This window comes from Nannobrachium achirus (genome assembly GCF_963921795.1).
Source record: "Nannobrachium achirus genome assembly, chromosome: 12".
NCBI lineage: Eukaryota > Metazoa > Chordata > Actinopteri > Myctophiformes > Myctophidae > Nannobrachium > Nannobrachium achirus.
In genome coordinates this window covers 10,624,419-10,638,771 of record NC_137832.1, presented here as the reverse complement: position 1 = coordinate 10,638,771, position 14,353 = coordinate 10,624,419, and the positions used below count along the sequence as shown (strand labels likewise).

Genomic DNA, 14,353 nt, shown 5'->3' with positions numbered 1-14,353 from the left:
CTGTGATGATACACATATTTTCACACTGAAAGGCACTGATTTTCTCACAGTTGCCATGTAATGCTGATGAAACCAAAACAACATTGATCGTCATAATAGTTTACGTTTTGTGTATTTAACTATATCTAACTTTATACACTGCTTCAATGCTTTTATGATGGCAACGTGTCAAAACCTCTCACCCCCATTAGACTTTTAAAAAGATGATATAAGAAAACAATAGATTATTTGACAAGCAAATGAAACTCTGGTAAGATTATACTATTACACAAAACCTTGTTGTCCTGTAAATGTCAGCGCTAAGAAGGAATATAGGCCCATGCATAACATCAGGGACGTGCTGGCCATTGGGAAAAGCGGGACAACTCCCGAACGGCCGGTTCATTCCCAGCCGGTCCAGGCCGGCCATTAGGAGAAAAAAAAAATCGGCCTTCGTTCCATTTTGGGGGCTGGGCGGCCAGCAAAGTAAATTGTCACTGTCGGGCAGAAACCTCGTATATCCAAGTTTCAAATTTGTACATTTTTTCGCAAAGCAAAGCCCTGCTTCATCATAAAAGGCTGTCGCACAAAAGTAGTGAAAACAGCAGATCTACAAGCACACAACGCCTCGGTGCTTGTAGATCGGCTGTTTTCACTAGTTTAAATCATTTTTAAAATGGTTTTGGACATACAAGGTTTCCACCCGACAATGACGAAATACAACTCATGTAATTGGCCCACTGGCTTATCACTTGTCATGATCTGAAATGGCAAATCTTTGAGTAGCAGCGAGCAATGAGGGCCTCTCAAACTATTTTTCCCGGGCTGAATCAGGGGCCCAGCACGTCCCTGCATAACATTATTCCTAGACAATATGATCACCAGGAAGTGTCAATAATTAAAATGACGTTTACAGCAGTTGGTGCTGTTGGCAAAACTTGGGCACCACGCCTTTCTTCTGTAAATTAGGACCTCTTTCACCCAAAAATCCTCAGTGTTCACTTATCTATTTGTAACTCAGAGAAGTGCACACATGTGACTAATTGGACTAAATGGACTCTTGGTGAAATTGGTACACTCTCATAGTTAAATTGACATGAATGATTGCACTGTGTTCCCTTCACCGCAGAAGAATATCCAGGTATTATAGATATCAGGGTATTCTTTTGTATCATCATGACCATCATGTAAAGCAACAGAAAAGTATTTGAAACAATAACTATATAAAAAGTACAATATCCTTGTTTAACAAAAGCAGTTGTTACGCCCGCTGGGCTTATGTAATTAGGTATATTATTAGTAGTAGTCCTATGAGTACTCTGAGTCTCACATGTGTTTCCTTTTGGTTCTAGATCAGTCGGTGGAGGTTGTCATGGAGACGGGGGCGTGGAGATCTGGCCTGGGAGGGGCCCCTGCCTGGTTGGTGATCCACCCACGGATCCTGGCAACCCCCACCAACACTGATTGCCTGATTGAGAGCAGCAGTATAAAGGCTTCAGTGTTTGCTTGGGCTCGGGGGAGGAAGCAGCATGGTGCTACTGCACACAGGGACGGTTACCCTGTCTTCCTCTCCCCGCCGACTCTTTTGTATTGTGTTCAGTTAATTCCCCTTCGGAAAGGGATGTTTGCGTTGATTTGAGTTATGCTTCTGTTCTCTGGTAATGGCCTATTTTGTGTGGTATCATTAGTGTTGCCTTTATGTCTAAAGCCTAACATGTAATGATATAATATTGACTATCTAATGTCATGTATTACTGTTACTACTGTGAAACATCATTGAGAACTTTGACCTTTGCTGCAAATGGCAGGACCATTATTATTTGAATAGGACTATTTGTAAATAAACATTGTGGTCTTTTGATACATTGATGTCCTGTCCACTCCTTCGTTAAGGGCTATGCCCCTAGATCTGTCATAGTTAGTAATAGCAGTCGATGCGCCTGTGTCCGTACTCGCCGCACTCCCAGCATTCTCCATCCCAAGATGCCCGTGGCGTGACCTTCGGTGCCGTGGACTGGCAAGCCGTGGCCGTGGACTTCGACCCTGAGTGAGCCGTGGCCGTGGACTTCGATCCCTGCACTGTTGGGTCGTCACACACACACACACACACACACACACATATATATATATTAGGGCTGGGACATTAACTGATTAATTTCCATTAATTACAGAAAATTAACGTGATTACAAGCTTTTACTCATTTTATTCACGCTTAATCTTTTCTTCTTTCTCACTGGACAAGTTATAGGCGTACCGATCCTACCGGTACACCAACACACACACGCACACACTTACCATGACTTGCTATGTCGTTAATGTCCTTCTGGAGGCATTCTGACACATGTTGATTTAGGTTGGAGAGTAATTTCTCTACACCCCCAAATGAAGTGTGAGAACCAATGTTGATGTTTAGATCTTGAGGACAGAGCGATGGCAGATTCTGTTAAGGAAAGAATTATGGAGATCAGCTTAGATACACATACTGACTTCTTGCAGAGGTCATCATCCCAACAAGAGGCTAGTAGTATACCAAGCATAGCCATTTAAAATAATATGTGGGCGATGGCATCTTGTCATTGTACTGATGGAACTCTTGAATCAAAGTGATGATGGCAGCTTGGGGTGTAACGATATAGTAACTGTATCGAAACATTGATTTTAATTCTACTATATTGTTTGCTAAAGCAAAATATCGTACCGTTTTGGCTTTGTATCGTATCGTTTTGTTTTAAAATGTGGTAATCGGTATTGAATCGTTTTAAAATGCAAATAATTGATTCTATGGAAACTAAGTATTTGTGCCTCATATTTGGCAATTTTAACACATATGGTGCCAACCCCGAGTTTCCCGAGTTTGTATTGGTACTAGTGCTGTGCCAACCCCGAGTTTCCCGAGTTTGGGCCGTTTTTGAAAAAAAAAAAAAAAAAAATTCAAAAATTCTTTTTTTTCAAAAAAAATTTTTTGGACCTCCAGAAATGTATTAGGCATGATCGCGATCGCGAAATTGCATGTTTAACCCCCATACCAACCCATTCTTTCAAACATGGCAGCCATGTTTGTTTACATCTGAAGAAAACATAATGGCTGATAAATCATGAATGCCTGAACGGATTTCCAAGCAGATTTTTTTGTTTGAAAGCTGTGAACAGCATCTACACACGTGGTGCATCATCTAGGCATGGGCGTGCAGTTTTTACACACTTGCACAATTACATGGAAGTCTATGGTAACCATGGCAACGCGAGACATTGAAGAGAAAAAATCATTGCAACATAAGTGTTAAGAGTGAAAATGAAAAAGAGTGTTTAATTACCTTTCCATTCCATATAGCTACTCTTGGTCTACCGATAAATGTGTGTAATCTCTGTGTTCATGTCAAGGTGGGTTTGTCCATATGTGTTGAAATTAGGGCTGGGACTTTAACTGATTAATTGCGATTAATTAATTACAGAAAATTAACGCGATTAAAAAAAATAACGCATTTTAATCGCACTTAGTTTTTGCACCACAGAACCTTCAGTTTCGGGCATACTGATCATAGCGATGCACCAACCAAGAAGAGACAACAAATGCAAAGGGAGAAGTAGCCCATCAGAGCGCTTTGCTTGGCCCAGTGGTTGCGAAATTTAGATTTAAAAAACTCACTTGTTGATTCCCTTGTACAACAAAATGTGTTTTACTTGAAAAAAATGCTTCTCAGGTCAAATATCGATGTGCGATTAAAATGCGATTAATTAATCACAGAGCCTGTAATTAATTAGATTCAAATTTTTAATCGCATCCCAGCCCTAGTTGAAATATAATGTCCATGTATTTGCTAGATAATCACAGCGTTTACTTCCATAATAATAGATTTTTTACACATTTTACACAGAATTCATTTCTTTGTTAAATAGTTACTATATCGATTTTAAATCATTGAATCGTATCGTATCGCCATGAATGAACCAATATCGTACCGCCAACCATGTATCGTGATGCATATCGTATCGCTGTTAAAATGCATCGTTACACCCCTAATGGCAGCATTACCTGTAGGAAATGAATAGGATCTTCAATGTGCGAAAGTTGGTCCAGCTCATCATCGCTCTGCTTCAGTGTTTCAAGAAGATTCTCCAGCCTTCCCTCAAGCTGATCAGCTTCACTCAGATTGACTCGAGCTTTGATCAACTCCTTCAACTCTGAGCACTTTGTTTTTAGTAAGGTGATCAACTCCTTGAAGCTCTTGTCACTTGCATCCAGTGACGCCTTTACAGAACCCTGATAAGAAACAAGCTGTATTATTTAGGCGGATTGCAAAACTACATACTGGAATTATATTGAAGTCATGTCTCACTTTAGCCTTTTAGTTGTTTTTTCTTCCTTTCACTAATAGCTGAGAGGGAATTCATAGTTTGTGCACTTGGTGACTAGTTTTTTTGAATTTTGGCATGGTGTTCCCATCCCCACATTCTTTTGGGATTCCTGCCCATAAGTCCGAAATCTCATTAGTCCTACATCTCATTAGTCCGAATTTAGTTAGGGTTAGGTTTTAGGGTTAGATTTAGCCATAGTTTTTTTAGGTTTGGGTTAGATTTAGCCATAGTTTTTTTAGGTTTGGGTTAGGTTTAGGCATAGTATTTTTCACCAGGTTAACGTCACCATTTTCAAGAACCATCACTTTTTTCTTCTTTCTTTTTTTTTTGTGCTTCTGTTGATGTATGATTTGGAAAATGTATGATTGCTACTGTGAGAAGATGATCAAACTAAACTAAACTAATAAAGAACCATCGCAAACGAGTTGCGCTTGCCGAATAGTGGTTGGTTTTCAATTAATCCAATATTAGATAGCAGTGTCCACTGAGTCTATAAGTGCATACTGTATAAGCTACTTTTGTATTAGCTAATGTCTAACATATAGTATGCAGTCTGCAAGCACCTGTTGCATTAGACATTACATATGGCAGGTTCATGCACAGTACTTTGACAGTAGTCCTATATTACATTCATGATTTAATCTTGGAGTAAAGGCCCACCACATGCCAAAGCATTTACATGTTCTCATTTCTTTCTCAGTTGTATATTGTAAAACTACTAGTAAGACACCTCAGGGTGACTTGCGACCTCAGGATGACATGCGCCGATTCTTGGCCATCTGGCCAACCACAGCGTTTCTCTGACGATTCTAGTTGTTGTCATTCTGGGGGTTAGTTTTTCATGTTTTTTGTGAGGGTATCAACCCTAGGAGACACGGGGAGAACATGCAAACTCCACACAGAAAGGCCCTAGGGTGTGGGCGCTGATGACGCAGAAGAAGGAACACGCCACCCATATATGTCCTTAATATTGATAACATAATATCCTTAATATTGACAATATAGGAATCTCCATATATGGGCATAAAACGTACGTAAGTAATGCCAAGCAGGGCCTTGGTGAGTTAGGGCCTTGGTTTGATGCCTGTGGATCTCCATATATGGGCATATGGGGGTACCCTAACATTCTCATTTTCGGCCTGGGATTTATGACATCAGAAATCTCCATGTATGGGCATAAAAGGTTTTTTTCTTTTTCTAGGAATGACCATATAATGGACTTTTTATTTTATTTTATCCTTTATTAAAGGAGCTATAGTCAACTCTTTCATTGTAGGGCCGACACTTTGTTTACATCCTAGTCTATAAACTAGAATGTAAACAAAGTGTCGGTCTGACAATGGCCAAAATAATTATTTTATTATTATTTTTTACGCTTTTTGTGGTCATTTTTGACACATATATGAAGCTTATTATTTATAAAATATTTTCGAAACGTTTTTATTTTAGCATCCGTTTTTCAAGAAAAAGTTGACAATAGCTTCTTTAATAATAATATGTATCCATATACATACAATATATGTTATGCCCATACACTTTAATTAATAATTCCAAGCAGGGCCTTGGTTTAATGCCTGTGGATCTCCATATATGGGCCATATATGGTACCCTAACATTCTCATTTTCGACCTGGAATTTATGACCAGAAATCTCCATGTATGGACAAGAAAGTTTTTTTTTTTTTTCTTTTTCTGGGAATGACCATATATGGACTTTTATACCCTGAGAAATCTCGTAGCTTGTCTGACTGTCAGTACAGGAAGTAATGTCACGTGACATCCTTGTTATGCCCATATATGAGTCATTCTGTATCACTGTTACTCACTGACATCACTTCCTGTACAGCCAGACAGACAGACAGACAGACAGACAGACAGACAGACAGACAGACAGACAGACAGACAGACAGACAAGCTACAATGTTTTTCAGGGTATAATGCGACCTTCGGTCGCAATAATACACTTCACTACAAGTTAATAAGGCCTACATAGTTGTTGCGACCATAGGTCACAGTTTAGTATGTAAGCGCAGCGGTCACAACTTGACCGTATCTCTGTCACGCCTGACACTGTGGATCCCCTGACACATCACTGTGACATCACTGGCAATCACAGGTGACATCACCGTGACACATCGCAGATGACATCACAGGTGACATCACAGTGATGTCAGATACTCAGAGCAGGGATCTCCATATGGGCATACAAGGGATTGTATGTATGATGTCAGACGTATGCTAACAGAATCCCTTTTATGCCCATATATTTATATATTTTATGCCCATATATTTTATGCCCCTGATGGATTCACGAGTCACACTTGCAAATTAATTATTTCCATTTTATGCCCATATATGGAGATCCCTGTCCCGATGTCATCAATATTAAGCAGAAGGGTATAAATTAGCAATAACATCGGATACATACCACTTCTACAGTACAACCTGTCAGACTCCATATAACCTGTTCTGACAGCACCTTCCCATGCCAAAGAGCTGTCGAGACAGATGGCCCTTAGGCGTCCTACTGGTATTTATAAATATAGAATAATAGAATGACTGACAGTATACTGTACTCACCTTAAAAGTTCTTAACTGTTCCAGTTCCTTCTCTCGCTGTGTAATCTGTTGCTTGAAACTTGTACTTAATTCACTCTGTGGATAAGAGGAATAAACAGTAACTTTACACTCTTGATTCAAAATATACAGCTATTAAAATAAAAATCAAACCTCGGTTCGAAGTGAAGTGGTGAACTTTTATTCTATGTGTTCTAGAGTTTTGAACTCTGTGATCTATACATTCTTTATATTCTGAATGAATTAATGTTTTTTATCTGGAGGGCCGAATTATCATGTGAAGCTTGACCAATCCTCAAAGTATCCAATCATCAGACCGGGACGGACACTACACACATATTCTGGACGTACGGGACAGATAAAAACCTGTTCATTCTGGACTGAAATGACCATATATGGACATGAGGTGAGTGGTGACAGACATTTTGTTTTTGATAAAACCTGTTCATTCTGGACTGAAATGACCATATATGGACATGGGACACACAAAGCCACTCCTTGGAAGCGGCTTTCACCGCTTTAAAAAGCAATACAAGTTATCATTTACAAATCAGTGCTTAATTGATTTGTATGAGCGTATTGTGGCTTATACAAAGGGGCATAATTGCGACCGTCAGGTCGCAGTTTAGTATCAAAACCTCCACCGGCCGTCCGTCCGTCGGTCGGTCACACGTCACACATCACACCTTTGCCCTGCTCATATCTCCGCATCAGTATGACATCACACTGCTGACATCAGTATGACATCACACCGTACACAAATGACCCTTATATAAGACCGGCATTATCTACCGACAGATTAGTAACAAGATGTCAAAATCGTCTAGGAAGGATGGTGTGAGTCATGCTGGCACCCTTCGCGGCAGGAGGAAGCTGGTGCAATCGACTTGATGGGGTGGCCAGTTGACTAAAAGTTTCCGTTCGGGCCTTCTCGATATTGTACAGATTTCCACGGGAAATCTGGGGTTGGCTGTTACAAAGACCCTCACTCACCTTCACGTCATGTGGCTAGTCGTTAGGTAGCCATAGTTACACGTTGAAGGTTGAATCTCCAGATATGGAGATAACCAACACATCCCTCCATATATGGAGATAACCGACGAATCTCACTAAGTCTGACCTCACAAGCCCCATATTTGGACACGAACAACATATAACTCCATATATAGAGACATAGCTGCTGACATCAGTATGACATCACACTGCTGACATCAGTATGACATCACACCGTACACAAAGACCCTTATATAAGACCGGCATTATACTCCTGTACCTGGCTTAAAGTCCTGCTCGCAATTTGGTGTTAGGGGAGTTTCTCACCTGAACTGAGTCAGTGGGTCCCTAGACATGAAAAATCACCGAGGTGCTCGTTCGCCATAGTGCCACGAATGGCGCAATGGCCATATCAAATATGGCTGCCATCGGCTATGATGAAAATCCAACTTTTCTGTTTCTGGGTATATATGCACATGTAATACCTCTATTTGGACTAATTGGGGTGTGGGGAATTCATTTCTGACATTGTTTTGACCACTGTGGGTGATCTGGACCTCTAAGAAGGTCATGGTCAAGGTCATTTTGCTATTCCGAAGACCGTGTCCATAACTTGGCCATTGTTAGGAGTAAAAACAGGTGTAATAGGTCTAAATCAACTAATTCTGACATGTATAATTAATTTCTGACATTGTTTTGACCATTAAGGATCATCTTGTCTTTGAAATATCAATGTCAATGCCATTTTTCAAAAACGATGTTGTTCATTACTTGCACTTTTATAGTATTTTTTCATAAGTTTGTTTTGTTTATTACAAAATACATACTAGTGAGAAATACATACAAGTAAACATCCCCTTTTAACTTTAAAGGGGGGGGGGGGTTAAATGGGTGTTTAAATGAGCAAATAAGACCATTTACGAATAAAAGTGACAAATAAAATCACACAACAAAAATCACACAACAAAAGCACACACAACATTAAATAACAATTTCTCTCCAAGTGCACCAGTATTGTGATTGTGTGCTTCCAAGTTAGTATGTTTTTACAGGATGGATTTGCCATTGTTCCATGGCAAAATGTGATGCACCGAACTCCATCAGCAAGTCAGCTGTCGAGTATCTAAGTGTTCCTTGCATCCATCCATGTTCCATTGGTTCTAGTCTTTCCTCAGGTTCCTTGGCTGTTGCAAGCAGGTGGCAAGACATGCACTAGAATGTTATACTAGAAAGGTGCCGTGTTGGTCTCAGCAGTTGTACTTCTCTTCTACCAATGCTGTGTCTTGTTCTGTCAAGATCTTTGCCTCTCAAAAGTGTGTTAGATATTGTAGCCAAGCCATAACTGCATGTTTAGTCCCCACCTGGCCCATGCACATGCAGTCATCTCCAGTCTCCAAGGCATATGTGCCTTGATGACTGTCGTGGCTAGTGGTGCTCCAAGATGAGAGACAGCTTGACGCTGTGGAAGCATGTGCCGCTGCACCCCTAGTGCCATACTGCTACCAGATCTACTTCATCCCCAGTGCTTGGAAGTATGCGGTGTAGTATAGCATTAATGCAAAGGAGACTATGACTCTCTGGGGTCCACTCATAATCCTGGGGTCCCATTATTCCGTCCATTAGGTTAGGGTTATGGATAGATTTAACCTTCCATACATCCTCCTGGTTATGTATGGAAGGTTCCTTGAGCAAGACACTGAACCCCTAACTGCTCCTGATGAGCACCTTGCATGATTTCATGGTGTGAATGTATGTGTGAATGTGTGTGTTAATGGGTGAATGTGAAATACATAGTAAAGCGCTTTGGAGAAAAGCAATACTGTAAATGCAGTCCATTTACCATTGTCAGCTCTGTTGTCTCTGGTGATGATGACATAGGCGGCCCAGACATTTTGAATAGGATTGAGAAGGCTGACACATGGTGCATGACTGCATGTACTGACTCCATTATAACTAAGCCTATCCCTAACCTTCACTAACCTAATGGTCGGAATAATGGGATGTCGGAACTATGAGCGGACCCCAGAGAGATGTTGTCTCCTTCGCATAACTGCTATACTACACCCCATATTTCCTAGCTGGGGATGAAGGAGATCTGGCAGCAGTATGGCACTGGTGAGAATCAGCACATGCTGCCACTGCATCAAGCAGTCTCTCATCTTTGAGTACCAATAGCTAAGACAGTGATCAAGGCACATACTGTAGGCCTATGCCTTGGAGACAGGAGATTACTACATGGGCCAGGTGAGGATTAAACATGCAGTTATGGCCTCTGACCGAGTATAATATCTAACAAAATGTGTAGAGGCAAAGACCTTGACAGAACAAGACTAAGCATTGGTAGCAGAGAAGTACAACTGCTGAGACCAACAAGGCACCTTTCTTGCCACCTGCTTGCAACAGCCAAGGAACCCGAGGAAAGACTAGAACCAATGGAACATGGAACAGAGCATGTCCTGTTGTCCGTGCATTAAAAATGAGGACAAGTGGCTCTTGGTTTCACTTTTTCTGTGGCGCTCCTAGCAGCTTTGTGCTGTATGCAGACTATGAACTGTCCATACTATGGAATGGAGGGAGCGAGGGGGGTCATTAGCAGTCCTTTTGTTATTAATTCTATTTCAATGTATAACATTTGTATCCGGACAAGTGACTTTTGTGTCCGGACAAGTTAATGGAAAATATACTTGTCCAAAGGACAAGTGCCTCAAAAAGGCAATGTCAAGCTCTGATGGATGGGAGGAGCACTTTGACTTAAAGGGATATTACACTTTCAAACAAACTTTTAGGTCTAATCAGGCTTGTATGAACACCCTGAACAGTTTTTAATTTGCTTCATTCAGTATTTAGATATTTGATGTAAATGTTACCAGCTCCAACACGCCCAGGCCCTCTCCACATACACACCCATTGTAACTTCAAACTCCATTTTAACCATGATAGATTCATTAAAAACACACATTATTTTTTCTGGTGACTCATAATACCCTCCTAATACGTGAGCAGACCGTGTTTTTTCAATAACTTTTTTCATTTATTTTCAATAAAATATTATTGTATTTAATGTTTTCCATTTTCCCAAAGAATTATTAAAAATAAATGAAAAAAGTTATTGAAAAAACACGGTCTGCTCACGTATTAGGAGGGTATTATGAGTCACCAGAAAAAATAATGTGTGTTTTTAATGAATCTATCATGGTTAAAATGGAGTTTGAAGTTACAATGGGTGTGTATGTGGAGAGGGCCTGGGCGTGTTGGAGGTGGTAACATTTACATCAAATATCTAAATACTGAATGAAGCAAATTAAAAACTGTTCAGGGTGTTCATACAAGCCTGATTAGACCTGAAAGTTTGTTTGAAAGTGTAATATCCCTTTAAGTACACTCCTGCCATATCTGAAGCGTGACACTCGACGATATGACTGCCTTGCTGATGGAGTTCTGTGCATCATATTTTGCCATGGAACAATGACAAATCCATCCTGTTAAAACACATCATACCAACTTGCATGCACACAATCACAATATGGTGCACTTTGAGGGAAATTGTTATTTCATTTTGTGTGCGATTTTGTTGTGTGATTTTATTTGTCACTTTTATTCGTAAATGGTCTTATTTTCTCATTTAAACACCCATTTAAAACCCCACTTTAAAGTTAAAGGGGATGTTTACTTGTTGTATTTCTCACTAGTATGTATTTTGTAATAAACAAAACAAACTTATGAAAAAATACTATAAAAGTGCAAGTAATGAACAAAATCGTTTTTGAAAAATGGCATTGACATTAATATTTCAAAGGCAAGATGATCCTTAACTCATACAGGGCCAGATTTCCAAAATATGAATATGAATGTGCGCTTATAACGCCAGGAAATAGCTATTTTGTATCCCCCCAGACCACCTTAACCAGACCACCTTAACGAATGCACGTTCACCATACCATACCACCAGATGACCACTAGAGACCACCATACACCATACACTGACATGGTCCCATGTTAAGCCTGTTTAAATCCACATAACAGGATGAGACGCTGACTTGGTCCTCATTGACTTAACATGGACGGGCCGCCGGTCACCATTTCAGCTCAATACTGTTCAATTCGTGCTTGATCGTCTCAAACCACCATTGGTATGGGCATCGGGACGTATATAGATGCCACACAGAAAGTTTCAGAATCAAAATCCGACCTAGTGAAGCTACGTGAGGGTCGGATGGTTGCATTGAGGCTAACGCTAGCAGAGGCCTGTTGTCAACAGGAAGCCCTGGTTTAAAGGTGACGTCATAATCGTATCCTTTTTTTTCACGGTTTACGTGTGGACATTAGCTGAGGTAAGCTAACCATTTCGCTCCGTCTATAAACACATATTAAAAGCTTAAACAATGCTTTTATATAAAAGTCGCTCCGAGTCGCTCGGCACCAAACGCCATAGTGAACTAGTCGCTCGTAAAGTCGCCCGGCGCTAACTGAGTTAATGGTCAAAACAATGTCAGAAATGAATTATACATGTCAGAATTAGTTGATCTAGACCTATTACACCTGTTTTTACTCCTAACAATGGCCAAGTTATGGCCACGGTCTTTGGAATAGCAAAATGACCTTGACCATGACCTTTTCGAGGTCCAGATCACCCAAAATGGTCAAAACAATGTCAGAAATGAATTCCCCACACCCCAATTAGTCCAAATAGAGGTATTACATGTGCATATATACCCAGAAACAGAAAAGTTGGATTTTCATCATAGCCGATGGCAGCCATATTTTATATGGCCATTGCGCCATTCGTGGCACTATGGCGAACGAGCACCTCGTGATTTTTCATGTCTAGGGACCCACTGACTCAGTTCAGGTGAGAAACTCCCCTAACACCAAATTGCGAGCAGGACTTTAAGCCAGGTACTGGAGTATTATCTACCGACAGATTGTGGAGATAAGCGACCAACGGTCGCTTATCTCCCGATTAGGGAGTCTTACTGGTGGTAGGCTCAGAATGTAACATACAGTACAGTTGAATCAATAGAGAATTCTGGGAAGTTGAGTCTGGAAATGTATGGAATGTTGTGTAGGAACCGTGTAATTATGTTTCCCAAGCTTTTTCTTGATTAATAAACTAGACCTCCACACCAAAAACACAGCTGTATGCCTTACCTGTTTCTCAGTCTTGGCTGCAGCTGCCGTGATGATGTTGTGGCCCTTGTGGTCATCTATGATGCACAGAGGACAGACACACACCTGGTCGGTGCGACACCACACCTCCAGTGGTTTGTTGTGCTTGGAGCAGACCTTGTCCTCCAGTTGACCCACCGCTTCGACCACCTTGTGTCTTTTACCTGAGTGGAGCTCCTCATGTCGGTTGAAATGAGCCTCGCAGTAGGATTCCAGACAGTCCAGACACGACTTGATGGCCTTGCGTTTCCTCACGATGCAGGCCGTGCACTCCACCTCCCCGGGAGCAGGGACATCTTGTCGCTCGACATCAACGAGTGTAGCACAGAATTTCTCCACCATCTCAGCCAGCAAGGGGTTTTTGCACAACACGGGCCTCGGAGTGAAAGTCATTCTGCACTGAGGACAACTGCATTCCACCCTGTCCTCCTGGTCCCAGCAGGCTTTGATGCAGCCCAGACAGTAGTTGTGTCCACATGGAAGAGCCACAGGATCCTTCAGTTGACCCAGACAGATAGCACAGGTGAAGAGGTCTTGACACACACTTGCGCACAAGACGTTGGCCTCCTTGTCCTCCTCTGCCATATCTGCTGTTTAATGTGGTCTGTCAACTCGGTAGGCGACTCACAGTCTCATCCAAGCACTGATGACACAAACACAGGAAAGAACAAGAGAAGCAGAGATAAGTTTCGTTTCAGTGAAAGAGAGAGAGAGCAGAACACATGGGGCTGGGCGGCTCAAAGATGTGTGTGTGTGTGTGTGTGTGTGTACTTCCTGCTTCTCTACAAACCAAACTATTTAAAGGGGCAAGTTCCCTTTTCCTTGTGCTTTTTTTCACCTTTAATGTATTTCACCCTGGACTAGTGTAATTATAGCCTACAGCCCTACACTACACCACAGAAAGGTTACTTTACACAAGGTGTAAAAAGATTTAAACTAGGTGTAACTGTTACTGTGAAGGTTTGTAAATGTTCGTCTGTAGACCTGCGTATGTAAAAAGAAAAATAAGCATACTGTAGGCTATACTTTACCTTGTCCATGAACACCCCACCCTATATGCTGCATAGAAACATGAAGAAAAAGGCCAACATAACACAACACAACACAACCAACGTTATACAACTACATACCAGCTACCAACACAGTGAGCCCACACTATTTATTCAGGCACAGTATGTTACAAGGCCTGTCACAGGGAAGTCAGGTCCAGATACTGACCATTATATTAGTATCATGATCAGTATCATGGTCACTGGTCAGTGTCATATCAGTATCATGCATT

General features: G+C 41.1%; 1 protein-coding gene across 1 annotated transcript; it reads right to left on the bottom strand.

Annotated features, from left to right (window-relative positions):
• Positions 1 to 562: 562 nt before the first annotated feature.
• LOC308296404 (tripartite motif-containing protein 29-like) lies at positions 563 to 13,656 on the bottom strand (the record flags this gene model as incomplete). The annotated part of the gene is made up of 5 exons (XM_080739682.1): positions 563 to 2,058; positions 2,276 to 2,420; positions 4,014 to 4,241; positions 6,916 to 6,990; positions 13,054 to 13,656. 5 exons carry the CDS (start codon positions 13,654 to 13,656, stop codon positions 1,898 to 1,900), a joined length of 1,212 nt encoding a protein of 403 aa, XP_080595808.1. The 3' UTR covers positions 563 to 1,897.
• Positions 13,657 to 14,353: the final 697 nt, after the last annotated feature.